General features: G+C 39.0%; 1 protein-coding gene across 2 annotated transcripts in view; it reads left to right on the top strand.

Annotated features, from left to right (window-relative positions):
* RHBDL2 (rhomboid like 2) overlaps nt 1-18,476 on the top strand; it is a 47,379-nt gene that overhangs the window by 26,735 nt on the left and 2,168 nt on the right. For both annotated transcript variants that reach the window (XM_058553747.1, XM_058553748.1), the window contains exons 5-6: nt 13,250-13,350; nt 15,291-15,351. In XM_058553747.1, coding sequence (XP_058409730.1) covers nt 13,250-13,350; nt 15,291-15,351 — 162 coding nt within the window. The remainder of the gene's footprint in view (nt 1-13,249; nt 13,351-15,290; nt 15,352-18,476) is intronic.

The following is an 18,476-nucleotide window of genomic DNA, read 5'->3' as shown; positions in this document are numbered from 1 at the left end:
ATATCCAATCACTCCAGAATAACCTGTTGAAAGACTGTTCTTCCTTCATTGAACTGCTTTTGCAACTTTGACAAAAATCAGTTGGCTGTAGTTGTGTGGGACTATTTCTGGGTTCTCCTTTTTGTCCCATTGATCAATGTATCTATCCCTTCACCAATACCACATAGTCAATACTGCTGTAGCTATATAATAACTCTCGAGGTCAGTTAGAGTGATTCCTCTTTTTTTGCTCATTTTTAAGATTAGTTTATGCATTTTTCTTTCACAAAATGATTGGTGTCTAATTTGCTGGCTTTTTTTGTGATATCAAAAGGCTTTCAGTAGTAAGCTATCTAACAGATGTTGAAAAAACAAACACAAAATATGTTGCTTTCAGGACATAATAGCATTTCTCTCATGGAATAAGAATGTAACTGCTTTTCCAAAAATTCTCATGCAATGAAAAGGGCATTTTGAAAACTGGTCATTGGAAATTATTCCATCATTATGCGATTTTGCTGCTTTGAAAATGATGCAACAACTTTTATAAGTTCACACTTAAAAAGTGGGGAAACAATTTCCTAATCTGTTTTAAAATTTCTCAGTGAAAAGTTTTAGTGGGTTTTAAACTTATTTATTGTAACACTTTCTGACTAGTTTGCAAGAACAAATGACTGACATTAGGGAAGGCGGTACACAGTAGCCAAATTACAACAAAATTTTTGCATAATTGGAGTTAAGCTCAGCCAGAGATGCAATTCTTCCATTTTAAACTACACATCACTTTTTTTTTTTTTTGTGAGGAAGATCGGCCCTGAGCTAACATCTGTCAACCCTCCTCTTTTTGCTGAGGGAGACCGGCCCTGGGCTAACATCCGTGCCCATCTTCCTCCACTTTATATGGGACGCTGCCACAGCATGGCTTGCCAAGCAGTGTGTCGGTGCGTGCCTGGGATCCGAACCGGCGAACCCCGGGCCGCCACAGCGGAGCGCGCACTTAACCGCTGCACCACTGGGCCGGCCCCAAACTACACATCACTTTTTAATTTTATATTTTGGCTATGACAGTGATTAAGAGAAAATTTCTATAGAAAAATAACTGAGCTTAGAAGTATATCTGCATTTCTGTGCCATGATATTTAACTAAGATTTTAAAAAATAATGGAGCTTATTTAATAACACTGCTCATTGAAAGAATTTTTAAATTAAAGACATTGTGTTTTCAGAGCAGTTTTAGGTTCACAGCAAAATTGAGAGGAAGGTACAGAGATTTCTCATACACTCCTGTCCCTAAACAAGCTTAACCTCCTCCATTATTAACATCCCCCACCAGAGAGGTGCATTTGTTACAATTGATGAACCTACAGTGATACACCCAAGTTCATAAAAACTAGGGTTCACTCTTGGTGTAGTACATTCTATGGTTTTGGACAAATGTATAATGACATGTATCCATCATACTATCATACAGAGTATTTTCACTGCCCTAAAAATCTTCTGTGCTCTGCCTATTCATCCCTCTCCCTGACCCCTAATCCCTCGCAACCACTGATCTTTTTACTGTCTCCATAGTTTTGCCTTTTCCAGAATGTCATATGGTTGGAATCATATAGTATGTAGCCTTTTCAGATTGGCTTCTTTCACTTAGTAATATGCATTTCTTTCCTCCATGTCTTTTCATGGCTTGAAAAGATTTTTTTATACCACTAATAAAGTAAAAATGACTTTAAAATATTGTGTAATCAATATGTCTCATCCTTTAAAAATTCTATTTTTGTGTTTTTTAAAAACATACTAGTGTCATAGTACATATGTCATTTATAAGTAAGTAAATGTACCTCTATTACAGCGGATGGTTGTATTAGTTTCCTAGGGCTGCCATAAGAAAGTACCGCAAAGTGGGTGGCTTAAAACAACAGAATTGCATTGTCTCACAATTTTGGAGGCTTGAAGTCTGAAATCAAGGTGTCAACAGGGCTAAGCTCCCTCCTCTGATACCTGAGGGGGAGAATCCTTCCTTGCTTCTGGTGGTGGCCATCAATCCTTGGCATTCCTTGGCTTGTAGCTGTGGCACTTCAATCTCTGCCTCCATTGTCACATGGCATTCTCCCTTTGTGTGTCCCTGTCTCCTCTTCTGATAAGGACACAGCCATATTGGTTTAGGGTCCCACTCTACTCCAATATGACCTCTTCTTAACTAATCACATCTGCAACAATGCTATTTCCAAATTAGGTCATCTTTGGAGGTGCTGAGGATTAGGACTTCAACATATCTTTTTGGGGGACACAATCCGACCCACTGCAGTGCTCAAATTTTTTTTACCAGTCAAAACTTTGCCAGCCTCCTCGAGCAGTGGGGATGGAGAGCAGGAAGCAGTCATGAGATAGAATGGGCAAGGCTTAGTGACATAGCACCCCATCCTACCTCCCTCCTGCATCTGTGGATCCTGTTTTTCCACTTTCTACGTCTGTTCCTGCACACACCTGTTTTTCCTGCCCTTGAAAGCCTTTTGTGATGGTCAGGCCCTTCCTGGCTTCAGCATCTACACCCCTGTTTCCCCCACAGCTTGATTTCAACCTGTGGACTCAACCCTGCCCCAGTTTCAGAGGAGAGAACGTGAATAACCTGTTCATATCCTTCGCCTGTTTTTGCAATAGCTTCTCGGCGGGTATCTATATGGATTCCTGTCTATCCTTCACACGGCTGCCTGGGTCACCTTCCTCAAACACAGGTCAGATCATACTGTACCCTTCCTAAAACATGACAATGGCCCAAAGAAAGTTGGAACATGCAAGATTGCCTTTCCTCACCCTCCACTGCTTGGCCCACTGCCTTTCTTTCTTTTTTTTTAGGAAGAATAAACTTTACTAATATTCAAAAAAGAAATTATACATGAAGAGGTTAGGGGGAGATTTGATGTAACATGTTTTTTTTCTTTAATCTCTTTTTTGAGCTATGACTGACATACAAAAATCTGAACATATTTAATGTATACAACTTGATGAGTTTGGAGATTAATTTACACCCGTGAAACCCTCACCACAATCTGTGCCATAAATATATCCATCACCTCCAAAAGTTTCCTCCCACCTACTGCCTTTCTTGCTCAGCTTTTTTTCAAGATTCCTTCATATGTAATATAATTCTAGTTTCTCTACCCTTGCTCTGGGCAAAGCGTGGTCCACAGACCATCAGCATTGGTATCTCCTGGGAGCTTGTTAAAATGCAGGATGTTGGGTCCCACCCCAGACCTGCTAATCAGAATCTGGGTGAACAAGTCCACAGATGATTTGGATGCACATTCAAGACTGAGAAGCGCTGGTATGCACTCCCACCCAGGGTCCCCCAATCTGACTGATCATCAGTATCACCTGGAGAGCTTGTTACAGCTGAAGGGATCCAGATACCACCCACAGCTACTGAATCAGAATCTCGGGGATATGGCCCTGGGATCTGTGTCTTTTTTTCTTCTGTTTAGTGAGGTATATGTCAACATACAATAAATTGCACACATTTAAAGGGTACAATTTGATAAGTTTTGATACTGTATATAGCTATGAAACGATCACCACAATCAAAATAATGAACTTATCCATCACTCCCCCAAAAGTTTCCTTGTGACTCTTCAGAATCTCATCCTCCTGCTTCCCCCTGCCCCTCCCCCACCTTACCCTGGCAACCACTGATCATTATAGATGAATTTGTATTTTCTAGAATTTTCTATAAATGGAATCATAGAGTATGTACTCTTTTTTGGTCTGGCTTTTGTCACTCAGCATAATTATTATTTTTAAGAAGTCAGAGATTTAATTTGTTTTTAATTAGCAAGTCCATATTCCTTTCACTATACCATACAGGCTCTTGGGAAAACAATATTTGTAGCATAATACATAATCTTCCAAATGGCCAGAGGTGTGCAAACAGGAGCATTGTTTTCAGGTTTTTTTTTTTTTGCTGACTTTATGATAAGATGGTCTTCTTTCTTCAGATCTTTTTTTCATTTATTTTATTGAGGTTGTATTGGTCTATGACATTGTGTAATTTCAGGTGTACATTATTATATATCAGTTTCTGTATAGACTGCATTGTGTTCACCACCAATAGACTAGTTTTTATCCGTTACCATACATATGTGCCCCTTTACCCCTTTCGCCCACCTCCCACCCCCTTCCCCTCTGGTAACCACTAATCTGTTCTGTTTATCCATGTGTTTGTTTATCTTCTACATATGAGTGAAATCATATGGTGTTTGTCTTTCTCTGTCCGGCTTATTTTGCTTAGCATATTACCCTCAAGGTCCACTCATGTTGTTGCAAATGGGACGATTTTGTCTTTTTTATGGCTGAGTGGTATTCCATTAGATAGATATACCATATCTTCTTTCTCCATTCACCTGTTGATGGGCACTTGGGTTGCTTCCATGTCTTGGCTATTGTGAGTAATGCTGTGATGAACATAGGGATGCATACATCTCTGAATTGTTGATTTCATGTTCTTTGGATAAATACCCGGTATTGAGATAGCCAGATCGTATGGTATTTCTATTTTTAATTTTTTGAGAAATCTCCATACTGTTTTCCATAGTGCCTGCACCAGTTTTCATTCCCACCAGCAGTGTATGAGGGTTCCCTTTTCTCCACATCCTCTGTAACACTTGTTATTTCTTGTCTTGTTAATTATAGCCATTCTGACGGGTGTAAGGTGATATCTCATTGTAGTTTTGATTTGCATTTCCCTTATAATTAGTGATATTGAACATCTTTTCATGTCCCTTGGAAGATATCTTCTTTGGAAAAACGTCTGTTCATATCCTCCGCCCATTTTTTGATCGGGTTGTTCATTTTTTTGTTGTTGAGTTGTTATGAGTTCTTTATATTTTGGAAATTAATCCCTTGCCGGATGTATGATTTACAAGTATTTTCTCCCAGTTGGTTGGTTGTCTTTTCATTTTGTTCATGGTTTCCTTTGCCTTGCACAAGCTTTTTAGTCTGATGTAGTCCCATTTGTTTATTTTTTCTTTTGTTTCCCTTGCCTGAGTAGACATGGTATTCGAAAAGATACTGCTAAGACTGATGTCAAAGAGCGTACTGCCTGTTTTCTTCTGGGAATTTTATGGTTTCAGGTCTTACTTTCAAGTCTTTAATCCATTTTGAGTTAATTTTTGTGTATGGTGTAAGATAATGGTCTACTTTCATTCTTTTGTACGTGGCTGTCCAGTTTTCCTGACACCATTTATTGAAGAGTCTTTCCTCTCTCCATTGTGTATTCTTGGCTCCGTAGTTGAAGATTAGCTGGCCACAGATGCGCGGTTTTATTTCTGGGCTCTCAATTCTGTTCCATTTATCTGTGTGTCTGTTTCCTGCCAGTGCCATGCTGTTTTGATTACTATAGCTTTGTAGTATATTTTGAAGTCAAGGATTGTGATACCTCCGGCTTTGTTCTTTTTTCTCAGGGTTGCTTTGGCTATTCAGGGTCTTTTGTTGTTCTGTATAAATTTTAGGATGTTTTGTTCTATTTCTGTGATGATTGTCATTGGGATTCTGATTTGGATTGCATTGAATCTGTAGATTGTTTTAGGCAATAAGGACATTTTAACTATGTTTATTCTTCCAATCCATGAGCATGGAATATCTTTCCATTTCTTTCTGTCTTCTTTGATTTCTTTCAATGATGTCTTGTAGTTTTCAGTGCATAGGTCATTCACCTCCTTGGTTAAATTTATTCCTAGATATTCTATTCTTTTTGTTGCAATTGTAAACGGGATTGTATTCTTGAGTTCTCTTTCTGTTAGTTTGTTATTAGTGTATAGAAATGCAACTGACGTTTGTATGTTGATTTTGTACCTGGCAACTTTGCTATTGTTGTTTATTATTGCTAAATAGTTTTCTGGTAGATGCTTTAGGGTTTTCTATATATAGAATCATGTCATCCACAAACAGTGCGAGTTTTACTTCTTCCTTCCCAATTTGGATCCTTTTTATTTCTTTTCCTTGCCTGATTGCTCTGGCCAAAACTTCCAGTACTATGTTGAATAAGAGTGGTGAGAGTGGGCACCCTTGTCTTGTTCCTATTCTCAGAGGAATGGCTTTCAGTTTTTCACCATTAAGGATGATGTTGTCTGTGGGTTTGTCATATACGGCCTTTATTATGTTCCTTCTCTACCCATATTATTGAGAGTTTTTATCATAAATGGATGTTGGATCTTGTCAATTGCTTTCTCTGCATCTATTGAGATGATAATGTGATTTTTATTCCTTTTTTTTTTTTTTTTTTGCTGAGGAAGATTCACCCTGAGCTAACATCTGTTGCCAATCTTCCTCTTTTTGCTTGAGGAAGATTTGCCCTGAGCTAACATCTGTGCCAGTCTTCCTCTATTTTGTATGTGGGTTGCTGTCACAGCATGGCCACTGGTGAGTGGTATAGGTCCACACCTGGGAATTGAACCCGGGCCGCCGAAGTGGAGCATGCTGAACTTTTCCATTAGCCCACAGGGCTGGCCCCCCTACATTATTTTTTATCTGATTGTGTTCTTCATATCCAGAGTTTCTGTTTGGTTTTTTTTTTCTTTTGAGCTTCAATCTCTTTAGTGAAGTATTCCTTCTGTTCATTAATTTTGTTCCTGAGCTCATTGAACTGTGTTTCTGAGTTTTCTTCTCATTGAGTTTCTTTATGATAGCTATTTTGAATTCTGTGTCAGTTAGATTGTAGTTTGCTGTGACTTCAGGTTTGGCTTCTGGAGAGTTGTCATTTTCCTCCTCTTCTGCAGTGTTACTGTAGTTCTTCACAGTGTTTGATAAATTAATCCTCTGCCAGCACATTTGCCACAGAAATCACCTTTTCTTATTTGGGTGCAGCTCTGGTTACTGTGGTTCTGGTCGCCTGGGTCTCGTGCTCCTCTCCTGGCTCTCCACAGGCTTGGATGCTGCTGTCCTGTGCACCACCTGTGCTGCTGTTCCCGGGTAGTCTTAGGGTTCTGGTTGCCCTGCTGCCACAGGTGCTGGGTTCATGGGTCTCACTGTCACCGGCGGGGGCCTGGGGACTTGTATACAGCCCCTGCTGCTGGTGGAGCTGGTGTCAGAGTTGCCACCACCAGGGGCTGGGTCACCAGCTCTGCTGTGGTTCTTGTTGCTTCTACCTGCCACCATCTCGGGGGAGCGGGGGCAGGGTTTTCTTTTCCCGCCTTGTCTGCTTGTAGTTGTGCCCATCAGCTGCCCTGCATTCTGGGGGCCAGCCACAGCTGCTCAGCCAGATACCTTCAGGCAGGCTGGACCGCTCTGCTCAGCAGGCAGGCTGTGCTTGCGCGGGTGGGGCGGCTGCGCTCTGTGGCAGGTTGCGCTTGCATGGGCAGGGCTGCTGCTCTGGTGGGGCACCTCAGCACAAGCTGAGCCACTGCCATTTGGCAGGGAATGTTTGTACAGGCGGGGCTGCCACTGCACAGTGGGCGCTCCTGCTGGCTGGGCCACCGCTGCTCTGCAAGTGCTTGTGCGTGGACCGGGATGCCCCCACCTCTGCTCACAGTCACGCTGGCCACTGTGTTAGGATCCGTATCAGGATTGCTACTGCCAGGAAGCGAGAGGGGGCCGCTCCCGTAGTTCCACTGCTTCCCAGGGGTCTAGTCCTCCCACCTTCAGATGTATAGCTGCATGGATGTCCCAGGCATCCTGTTGTGCTATGTAGGGAATCCTCTGTTGGTTAATGGATGTCCATTTAGTTGTAACTTAGAGGGGAGAGACAAAAGGAATAACTTACTCCACCATGATGCTGACATCACCCTCTCAGCCTAATTGTTTTGAGATTTATCCATGTTGTTGTGTGTATTGACAGTTGATTCCTTTTTATTGCTGAGTAGTATTTCATTGTGGGGATATGCCACAATTTGTTTATCCATTCTCCTGTTGATGGACATTTGGGTTGTTTCCAGTTTGGGATATATATGAAGCTACCATGAACATTTGTGTACAAGTCTTTGTGTGGATAAATGTTTTCAGTTCTCTTGAGTAAATACCTAGGAATGGAATGGCTGGATCCTATCATAAGGCATGTTTAAGAAATGACCAAATTTTTAAAATAGCTTTACTGAGGTATAATTCATATATTACACAATTCACTCATTTAAAGTGCATAATTCAATGTTATTTACTTAATTCACAGGGTTATGCACCCATCATCACAATCTAGTTTTAGAACATTTTTGTCCCCCAAAGAAACCCTGTACCCATTAGCAGTCACTCCCCACTCCTCACCCCACACCCTCACTTCTCCAGCCTTCTGCAACCACTAATCTACTTCTTGTCTCTTTAGATTTGCCCATTCTGGACATTTCATGTTAATGGAATCATACAATATGTGGTCTTTTGTGACTGGCTATTTTCACTTAGCATAACGTTTTCATCATTCATCCATGTTGTAGCATGTATTAATGCTTCATTCCTTCTTATTACTGGACAATATTCCACTGTATGGATATACCACATTTTCTTTATCCATTTATCAATTAGGGACATTTGGGTTGTTTTCACTTTTTGGCTATTATGAATAATACTGCTATGAACACTTGTGTACAAGTTTTTTGTGGCTCTCTTGGGTACATACTTATGAGTGGAATTGTTAGGGTAATATGGTACAAAGTGGTACCATTTTACATCTCCACCAGAAGTTCCAGTTCCTCCACATCCTCAGTAATACTTGGTATCATCAGTCTTTCTAAGTTTAGCCAATCTATTGGGTCTATAATGGTATCTCATTGGGTTTTAATTTGCATTTCCTAATGATTAATGATGGTGAACATCTTTTCATGTGCTCATTTGCAATCTATATATCTTCTTTGGTAAACTACCTTTAAATCTTTTGCCCATTTAAAAATTGTATTATATTCCTTATTATACATAATAATATATATTCTGATTACAAGTCCTTTATCAGATATATTACTTGCAAATATTTTCTCCTAGTCTCTTGCTTGTTTTTTCATTTTCTTAACAGTATCTTTTGGGGCCGGCCCGGTGGCGCAAGCGGTTAAGTGCGCGCGCTCCGCTGCGGCGGCCCGGGGTTCGCTGGTTCGGATCCCGGGCGCGCACCGACGCACTGCTTGGCAAGCCATGCTGTGGCGGCGTCCCATATAAAGTGGAGGAAGATGGGCACAGATGTTAGCCCAGGGCCGTCTTCCTCAGCAAAAAAAGAGGAGGATTGGCGGATGTTAGCACAGGGCTGATCTCCTCACAAAAACAAAACAAAACAAAACAGTATCTTTTGATGAGCAGAAGTTTGATTAAGTGTAATTTATCAGTTTTTAAATTTTAGAATTGTGCTTTTAGTGTTATATCTAAGAAATTTTGACTAGCCCAAGGTCACAAAGATTTTCTATGTTTTTTTCCAGAAGTTTTATAATTTTAGGCTTTACAAATTGGTCTATGGTCCATTTTTATACATTGTACAAGGTATGGATTGAAGTGGCACTTTTTTGCATGTGGATGTCTAATTGTTCCAGTATCATTTGTTGACAGGACAATCCTTTCTTCACTGAATTGCCTTTGCATCTTGTTGAACTCAGTTGTCCATATTTATCTGTGTGTCTATTTCTGGACTTCCTATGTGTTCCACTCATATATTTGTATATCTTTACACCACTACCACTCTGTCTTGATTACTGTAGTTTCTAATAAGTCTTGAAATCAGGAAGTGCTAGTGCTCCAACTTTGCTTTTTTTCAATGTTGTTTTGGCTATTTTAGGTCCTTTGCATTTCTATATGAATTTTAGCATCAGCTTGTCAATTTCTACAAAAAAAGTCTAATAGGATTTTCATTTGGATTGCATTGAATCTGTAGGTCAATTTGGGGAGTAATGACATTTTAATAATATTGAGTCTTCCAATCCATGAACAAGGTGTATACTTCCATTTATTTAGATCTTTCAAAATTCCTCTCAGCATCTTTTTTAGTTTTCAGTGTTCAGGTCTTGCACATTTTTAGGGGATCATATTTATCTCTGTATTTCATATTTTTGAAGTACTGTATATGGTACTATTTTCAAAATTTCTATTTCTGATTCTTCATTGCTATTACATAGAAATATAGTTGATTTTTTTGTATATTGATCTTGTATCCTCCAACTTTGATAAATTCACTCATTATTTCTAGTAGTTAGTTTAATAGCTGGTTTAACTGTTAGTTTAAATAGTCAATTATCTTCTAAAGAGATTTAAATAATAAGATAAAAATCTGGTATATTTGCCCATGTTCTTACTATTTCCAGTGTTCTTCCTTCCTTAGTCTCTCTCCATATTTCCATCGGATATCTTTTGCCTTCTGCCTGAGGATTTCCTTTAACATTTCTTGTATGCTCATCAATTCTTTCATCTTTTGTTTGTCTGAAAAAAAACTTTATTTTGCCTTCATTTCTGAAATATATGTTTACTAGGTGTTGAATTCTAGCCTGACAGTATTTTTCTTTCAATACTTTAAAGGTGTTGCTCTACTGTTTTCTTATTTGCATTGTTTCTAATGAGAAATCTGTTAACATTCTTATCATTGTTCCTCAGTATGAAACATCTGTTTTTGACTGGGGCTGCTTTTAAGTTTTTCACTGGTTTTGAGCAATTTGATTTTTTTGTGCCTTTGTGTAGTTTTCTTCATGCTTCTTGTGCTTGGGGTTTGTTGAGATTCTTGGATCTGTGGGTTTATAGTTTTCATAAAACTTTGGAAAAAATTTGGCCATAATTTCTTCAAATATGTTTTCTGCATCTGTCTCCTCTTCTCTCCTTTTGGGACTCCAATTACATATTTATTAGGCTGCTTGAAATTAACTCACAGTTCATTGATGCTGTATTTACTTTTAAAAATATTCTTCTCTGTGTGTTTCATTTTGGATAGTTTTATTACCATGTCTTCATGTTCACTCATCTTTTCTTCTGCAATGTCTAATCTGTAATTAAACTCAACCAGTTTATTTTTTCATCTTAGACATTGTAGTTTTCACCTTTAGAAGTTTGACTTGAGTCTGTTTTATATCTTATACAGCTCCACTTAACTTTTGAACATATAGAATACAGTTGTAATAATTATTTATTGCCCTTTTCTGCTAAATCTTACACTTGTGTCGTTTTGGTAGGTTTTAATTCATTCATTTTTCTCTTCATTATGGGTCATATTTTCCTGCTTCTTTTCATGTCTGACAATTTTTGTTTGGATGCTCGACTTTTTACCATTGGATGGTTGATATTATTGTATTCCTGTAAATATTCCTCAGATTTGTTGTGGAACTCAGTTACTTGGAAGGAGTTTGATCCTTTCTCATAAGATTTCTAGGTGAAATTGTGTTTTTGAGTCACGTTTAGTGCTAATTATTCCCCACTACTGGTGCAGGCCCCTTCTGTGTCCTTTATCCAATGCCCTGTGAATTATAAAGTTTTCTAATTTGGCAAGTTACTTAGTCTGTCTGGTGCTGTGTGAACAATAGGTACTCTTCCCTCTGTTCCTTTCTGGTGGTTCTTTCCTTGGCTCAGGTAATTTCCTCTCATGCTACTCTCTGGAGTTCTCTCTCTGTGCAGCTCTATCCTCTCTGGTGCTCTGTCTTGCAAACTCTAGCTTCCTAGGTCTATCTGGACTGTAAACTCTATCTCATCAAATTAAAGTTTACTGAAATCTTCCTGAGTTCCTCCTTCATGCACTGTAGCCTGTAATCTCTCTAAGGCAGTAAGCTGGACAATCAGACAACTCATCTAATTTATTTCTTGTCTCTCAGGGTTCACTCTTTCGTTATCTGATGCCCAGTATCTTAAAGACCATTGTTTCACCTATTTTGTCCAGTGCTTTAGCTGTTTCAGGAGGGAGAGAAAATTTTTATCCTTGTTACTCCTTCATGGCCAGAAGCGGACATTTGTATCGGTATTTTAAAAATAAATTTCTCATATGATTGTCTTAAACCCCAGCCCTAGTCTGTAGGTTAACATTTGAGAACCATTGCTGTAACCCTGTTGGACTACTTCTCACTGATCTTCAGTCATCCATATACCTTCATTTCTATGTCTTTGCTTTTCTACTTCCCTAAGTCCTAAATACCTTCTTCCCCTTTGTTTTCCCTAAATCTTAAAGATTCTTCAGAGTTTAATCAAAATGCTATTTCCCCCTTCTCAGAGTAGCAGAGCCTCAATCTCTCTGCCGAAAAAGTCATTCCTTCCTAAGTGCTTTCATAGCAAATTTATTATTTTTTTATCACAGCAGTTGTTATATTCTCCATTTTATGATAATTGTTTGCTCATCCATTTGTAAGATTCCTAAGGTCAGATACTTTGTCTTTCTTGCACAAGGTAGGTATTATATTGTATCCTAAGGAATGAAGGAGGGCCTTGAAAGCAAGAGACTAAGTAACAGAACTAAGCAGTACAGAGAGAACATTTTAGAGTTTGCATAAGGTAGTTTTAAAGCCTTGTTTTAGTTCATGCAACCTAAGATTGGGTTAGCAAATAGGTTTCATCTTGCTTGGTGAATCTGATTGAAGGGTATGTTGAGAAGGATTGTGAAGCAACATCTTGACTCCATGAGAAAGCTAGTCTTTAAATAAATAAAATGTTGGAATGTCTCAGGTATTTTGATAGTTTTGGCTAAACATATGGGATATTTTGAAACAACAGCTAACAAGTACAGTTATGTGTCACATAATGACATTTCAGTCAATGATTGGCTGCATATATGACAGTGGTCTCGTAAGATTAGTATCATATCGCCTAGGTATGTAGTAGGCTATACCACCTAGGTATAAGTATTTGTGTAAGTACACTCTATGATGTTCACACAATGACAAAATTGCCTAACAATGCATTTCTCAGAATATATCCCCATCATTGAGTGACACACGACTGTATATCAAACATGTCAGGTAGTGTTCTAAGCATGATACACATATCAACTCATTTACTTCCCCTGACAACCCATTGAGGTAAGTTCTATTAATACCCGATTTCGTAGGTAGGGACTATAATGCACAGAGAGGTTAGGAAACTTGCTCAAGTCACTCAGCTGGTAATTCTGGCTCCAGAGTCTGTGCTCTTGTCACTATTATACTGTCTTCATATTGAACATTTAATGTTTCAGAAAAACTGAGTTATTTAGCCCACATAGCTGTACTTTTATAGTATGGAAGGGACAAAGTGAGTTTGTTGCTTGTTGATAGGATAATGGTCCAAACTTCCCCAACTTTTACCTTAGATTAGAAAGATTTATCTTCCATGATTGTTATAGTCATGTCTGATCCTTTGTGTTTTATTTCTTTAGGATCTCTTGCCAGCTCCATCTTTGACCCACTCAGATCACTTGTGGGGGCTTCAGGAGGAGTCTATGCTCTGATGGGAGGCTATTTTATGAATGTTCTAGTGGTAAGAACTTTGGAAATGGAATCTATGGACCTTTTTTTTTTAAACAATAACTGGTATTTGGTTCAAGGGATCTTCATTTATCAATATTCACTGAGAACTCACTCGCACCAGAGTTTTCCTTTCATATTTTATCTTCATTTTCTTTCCTTATCTCAAAAGTAATGAATACTAAATAAAATTTTAAATTAAAAAATAGAAAGTCAAAATCCCCAATATAGTATCTGTTAACAGTTTGATATACATCCTTTCAGACCTTTTTCTATATGTATTCAAAATCCTATCAATATGAATACTACAAAAATGGAACCACCCTTATAGATATTGTTCTGCATCTTAACATAGAATATCCTGACCACCTACATGTCAGTACACAGAAACCCACCTCAATCTTTTCAAGTGCTCCATAGCACCCTCTATATAGCTGTACCATGACTTATTTAATCCTTCCTTGAAAAAAATTTGGAGTGATTCCAGCTTTTCACAATTACAAATAATGCTGTAAGGAATGTTCTTTTGCATTTTTGTCATTTTTTTTGGTAGGATAAATTTCTGGAAGTGGATTTACTGGATGAAGGCTTTAAATTTTCATAGATAAATGCCAAATTGCCTCCAAAGTTAGCATACCATTTTACACTCCCATGATATAGTATGCGAAAATACCAACCACTTTTTAAAACAGGCTAAAATCCTGACTAATTCTTAACCCTTTACCCATGTAGGTATACTTTAAAATTACTCTAGAAGGAGAAATATGAAGCAATTATAAAACTCCAAAAATAGAAGTCATTTAGAAAAATGTTTTTCAAACTCTGGATTGCAACCCATTAGTGGTTGTGAACTCAGTTTAAGAGATTGTGACCAAACATTAAACAAAAAGAAAAAAAATGAAAAAAATCTCAGTATGCATCACGTGTAAGAAGGGTAAGTACTATTTGATTTATGTGTGTGCTAGATGGTTATATAAATTATTTCTTACTGTAGGTTATGGTCACAACAGTTTGAAAATAATTGATTTAGAATAAACTTGGCTATTTCAGCATCTTTACTCCTTGAGAAGAGAGTTAATAACTTGAAAGGTAAGGGAGAAGTAACTCAATAAATTAAAGTGGAAATGTCTTTCTGACTCAGCAATTCTCTAGTAACATGGGAGGGTACTGCACAACGGACTAAGATTCTTTTTTTTTTTTTGGTGGGGAAGATTGGCCCTGAGCTAACATCTGTTGCCAATCTTTCTCTTTTGCTTGAGGAAGATTGTCTCTGAGCTAAAATCTGTGCCCATTTTCCTCCATTTTGTATATGGGATGCCACCACAGCATGGCTTGACAAGCTGTGTGTAGGTCTGCACCCGGGATCTGAACCTGTGAACCCTGGGCCACTGAAGTGGAGTGCACGAAATTAACCACTATGCCACCAGGCTGGCCCCTGGACTGAGATTTTTCAAAGCTAAAATCAAATTGGTTTTTTTTTGGCCAATACTTAAAAATTTTTTGAAATTATCTCAAAAAAATTAAGGTAATACTCAAATTTTATTTAAGTCTTTGCTAACTTCTACTCTTTGGAAGAGGATAAAGAGGTATCAAATGAATATTAACCAAAAAACTTGGAAATATTTCATCAGACTTATTTTGACAGCATCTATCTATGTATCTATGACACGTTGTATTGATTTTATTACTTATATTTAGATTATTTCCTGCTGATAAAATTATGTCTAGTTTATATCATGGAATTAAATATCATGTTTCATTTTGTTCCCCCAAGTGCACCAGCACTGTACTTCCCAAACACATTTGAAAACTGGGCTGTTACACCAATGCTTTGTTTTGCAAATATTTGACACTTGCACTTTTTTAAATGAAAAAGCAGATGAAGAGGGAGGACAGCTGAGGTTTCATTTGCCAATAGACAGCTTATATTATTATTATTTGTCTCTTTGCAAGAATTTTCGAGAAATGATTCCTGCCTTTGGAATTGTCAGACTACTGATCATCATCCTTATAAGTAAGTTTGTTTTGTCAACACTTCACACCTTCAATTTTATTGGTTCCACCTTCAGAAGACCTTCTCGTGCTTCCCAAACACCAACATGTAGGATGATTGCTAGTCTAGAGTCAAAAGACTTGTTGGCTCTATGGTCCTAAGCAGAAAGGTGTAAATGGAGGAGTTTTCACTGACCCTCGTGGGTAATTCTTAGAGGGGCCTCAGTAACGTGTTTTTGCTTTGTGCTTCTTTCCGGAGAAGGAGAAGTCAAGAGAGTACAGTTCTAGGCACTCCTTCCACATCAGCCACAATAGCTTCATTTATGTTTCATAGAACTGGATTTTTCTCATTCATACGAGAAAGCTTGAAAGCTTGAAAACCACTGATAGAATCTATTTTCTTCCTCAATTTCTGACTTTTCAGATGAAAAAAAAACTGATCTAGTATATAAGCATGGAGCGTGGCTGAGGATTGAAGATGGGAGCGGAGGTGAAGGAATTGAGAGGTCAGGGAACTGGGGGGATGACTAATGTGACTTTTGACATCGCCAGGAATTATAGTAGAGAATTCCTTGCTGAAGGAGTTGAGGAAGGCTGTTCAATCTGGAGAGGAGGTGGAATTTTAGCTGAGTCGGAAGGTCAGGGTAGATTTTGGATGGTGGCAGATCATACAGAGTAGAAGAAAACAGGAGCAAAGGCAGGGCTAGTAACCTGTGTTTCTAGACCTGTTCCAGCTGAAGCTGTGTCCACTCGGAGGGTGTCGAGAGAAGGACAGACGCTGGGGTCAGACTGTGGGGTCAGAATTGAGGGCCAGGACAGAGGTTCCACTTGATAAAGCCTAAGATTTTGGCTGTCTACATGACAAGAAAAAATGATTGTGCTAATTGGTGTCAAGGGTTCTGTTATCCACACTGGTGGGAACAGGGATAACCACCTGAGGACAGGGCCTAAATCTAGTTTATGAACAGTTGAACTGTAAAAACAATTATTTCATCCTGAGAGAGAATAAGTGACTTGTTTCTAGTTTATACCAAACTGTATACAATGTTTTTCTCCATAAGAAATCCAAAAAGTGAGGGGAAGTTAGTGCAGAAAGGGGAGCAAGCGTCTGGGGTTAGTCAGGAGAGTTGCTGTGGGAGCAGAGCGGCCACCTGCGTTGTTAAGAGTCACAGCCAGAACCAAGAGACAAGTCCTTAGACCAAAAAATGTTGTTACCCCAGTGACCTGGTCTTCAGTCAATCTGCTTCTTTTAGGTCATTATGAATGACTTTTGTAAAATAAGCCTCAGACCCTTGATGAGGAAATGGTTTTAATACTCTTCAATGTTGGAGTAAAAACCCTTTCCTCATGCCCAGGGAATCTCCAAAGATAGTTATGTAACATGATGTCATTCTTGAGGTAAGTAATGCAGTCACTGAGTGGTTAGATCCTACAAACATCTTACGGAGCAGGCGCGATATGCTAACGTTAACCTTCCCCACTTCCTGGCATGCGTCATTTCTGAAAATTCTTTGGCCTGTGTTTACCTACTATTGAAAATGAGAAAAGTTACACGCCAGATTAACAAAATACATTTGTATTTTAAATACACTTCCTTAGGAAAACGTATAGTTTTTTTTTTAACGGTAAATTTTATTCTTAAGTGTGAAGGACGATTGGCCTTCAGGACCTTCCTTCATTAAGCATTATTTGTTGGATGTGTTTTCTAATGAAGCAACTGAGCGTCCCTTTGGAAAAAGTTAGGGAAATCTCACATTTTCATCCCTCAAAAACATCCGTATAAAGGCAACCCTCTTAAAATGAGTGTCAAATTTTTAGTGAGGACAATGATTTGGTTTATTGGAATAAGGGCTTCTTTTCAGGTGGGAAGACATGTCTCAGTTTAGAGACTGTAGCAACTTAGAAGCAAACTCGCCTAGGACGCAGAAAGAGCCAGGCACAGATAAGTCAGGAGGAGGCAAGAGAAGAGAGAAATGGAACGGAGAAATTGACATGCTAAGGGTTACAGGGACTTTTTGAGAGGTGGCCTCCTACTGTGGAAGGCTAGACTGGAGTAACTGTTTCCAGGAAGTCAGCCTGTTCTCCCGCAGTGGTTTTCTTATACTTTCCTAGTCCTATCTTTGTGTGTTATTTACACTGGATTGGGAAATGCAAATGATGATTGAAAATACGATACAGCCACATTTATCCAGCATTTTGTGTAATAGTCATTTACAATTAAATTAATATTGAGTGTTTCCTCGACCTCAATTCCTGTCCAGTGGTTTCAACATCAATACAGTATTGAAAGGGAAACTAGCCAGAACACATGGTCCTGATGCTATTTTCCCTAAGGCAAGGACTAGGTCTTTCCATCTCCTAGGACACAGGGGCTCACTAAGTAGAGCACAGGGAATTGGGGCATGGGTGTGGAATGTGACAGCTACACGAGATGTTTCCGGGTGGAGTTCCTCTAGGCTAAGAAACCCCTGAAGCTCCTTTTGCATCACGGATCTGACTTATTTGAAAAATGTCTGAGTTCTGGCTCTCTCTGTTCCATTGGAGAATGTGGACTCATTTCCTTTCTTGGTCCATCTTCAGTAGTCCTGATGGAAATTCAAGGCAATTAGTGTGGTGGGTGTGAGTGGAGCCTCCGCAGCCAGACTGCTTAAGGTTCAAATCCTGCCCCTGCCTCTAAGCTGTGTGTCTTGGTATCTTTATGTATAAAATGCCGCCATCCTTCTTCACTTGGATTGTGCAATAATAGTAATCTAGCTGGTATTCCTGCTCCTGTCCTCGCTCCCTTATAGTCTATTTCCTTTCATTTCCTAAAAATGATATTTTAAAAACAGATGTTAGATCATGTCACTCCTGTGCTCAGAAGTTTTCAAAGGCCTCCTATCACTCAGAGTAAAAGTCAAAGTCCTTACAGTGGCCCATAAAGCCCCTACATGTTCTGTCCGCTACTTATCACCTATCACTTTATCCCCAACTTTAGTCCAGAATCACCTGGAGGTGTTCTTAAACACAGACTGCTGAGCACCACCTTCAGAGTTTCTGGTTCAATAGGTCTGGGGTGGGGCTGAGAATTTTAATTTCTAAGTTCCCAGGTGCTGCTGCTGCTAGGGCTGTTGCAGGGGAACCACACTTTGAAAACCACCTAGCCAC

This window comes from Diceros bicornis, chromosome 13, assembly GCF_020826845.1.
Source record: "Diceros bicornis minor isolate mBicDic1 chromosome 13, mDicBic1.mat.cur, whole genome shotgun sequence".
Lineage (NCBI taxonomy): Eukaryota > Metazoa > Chordata > Mammalia > Perissodactyla > Rhinocerotidae > Diceros > Diceros bicornis.
This window is presented reverse-complemented; position numbering and strand designations above follow the sequence as displayed.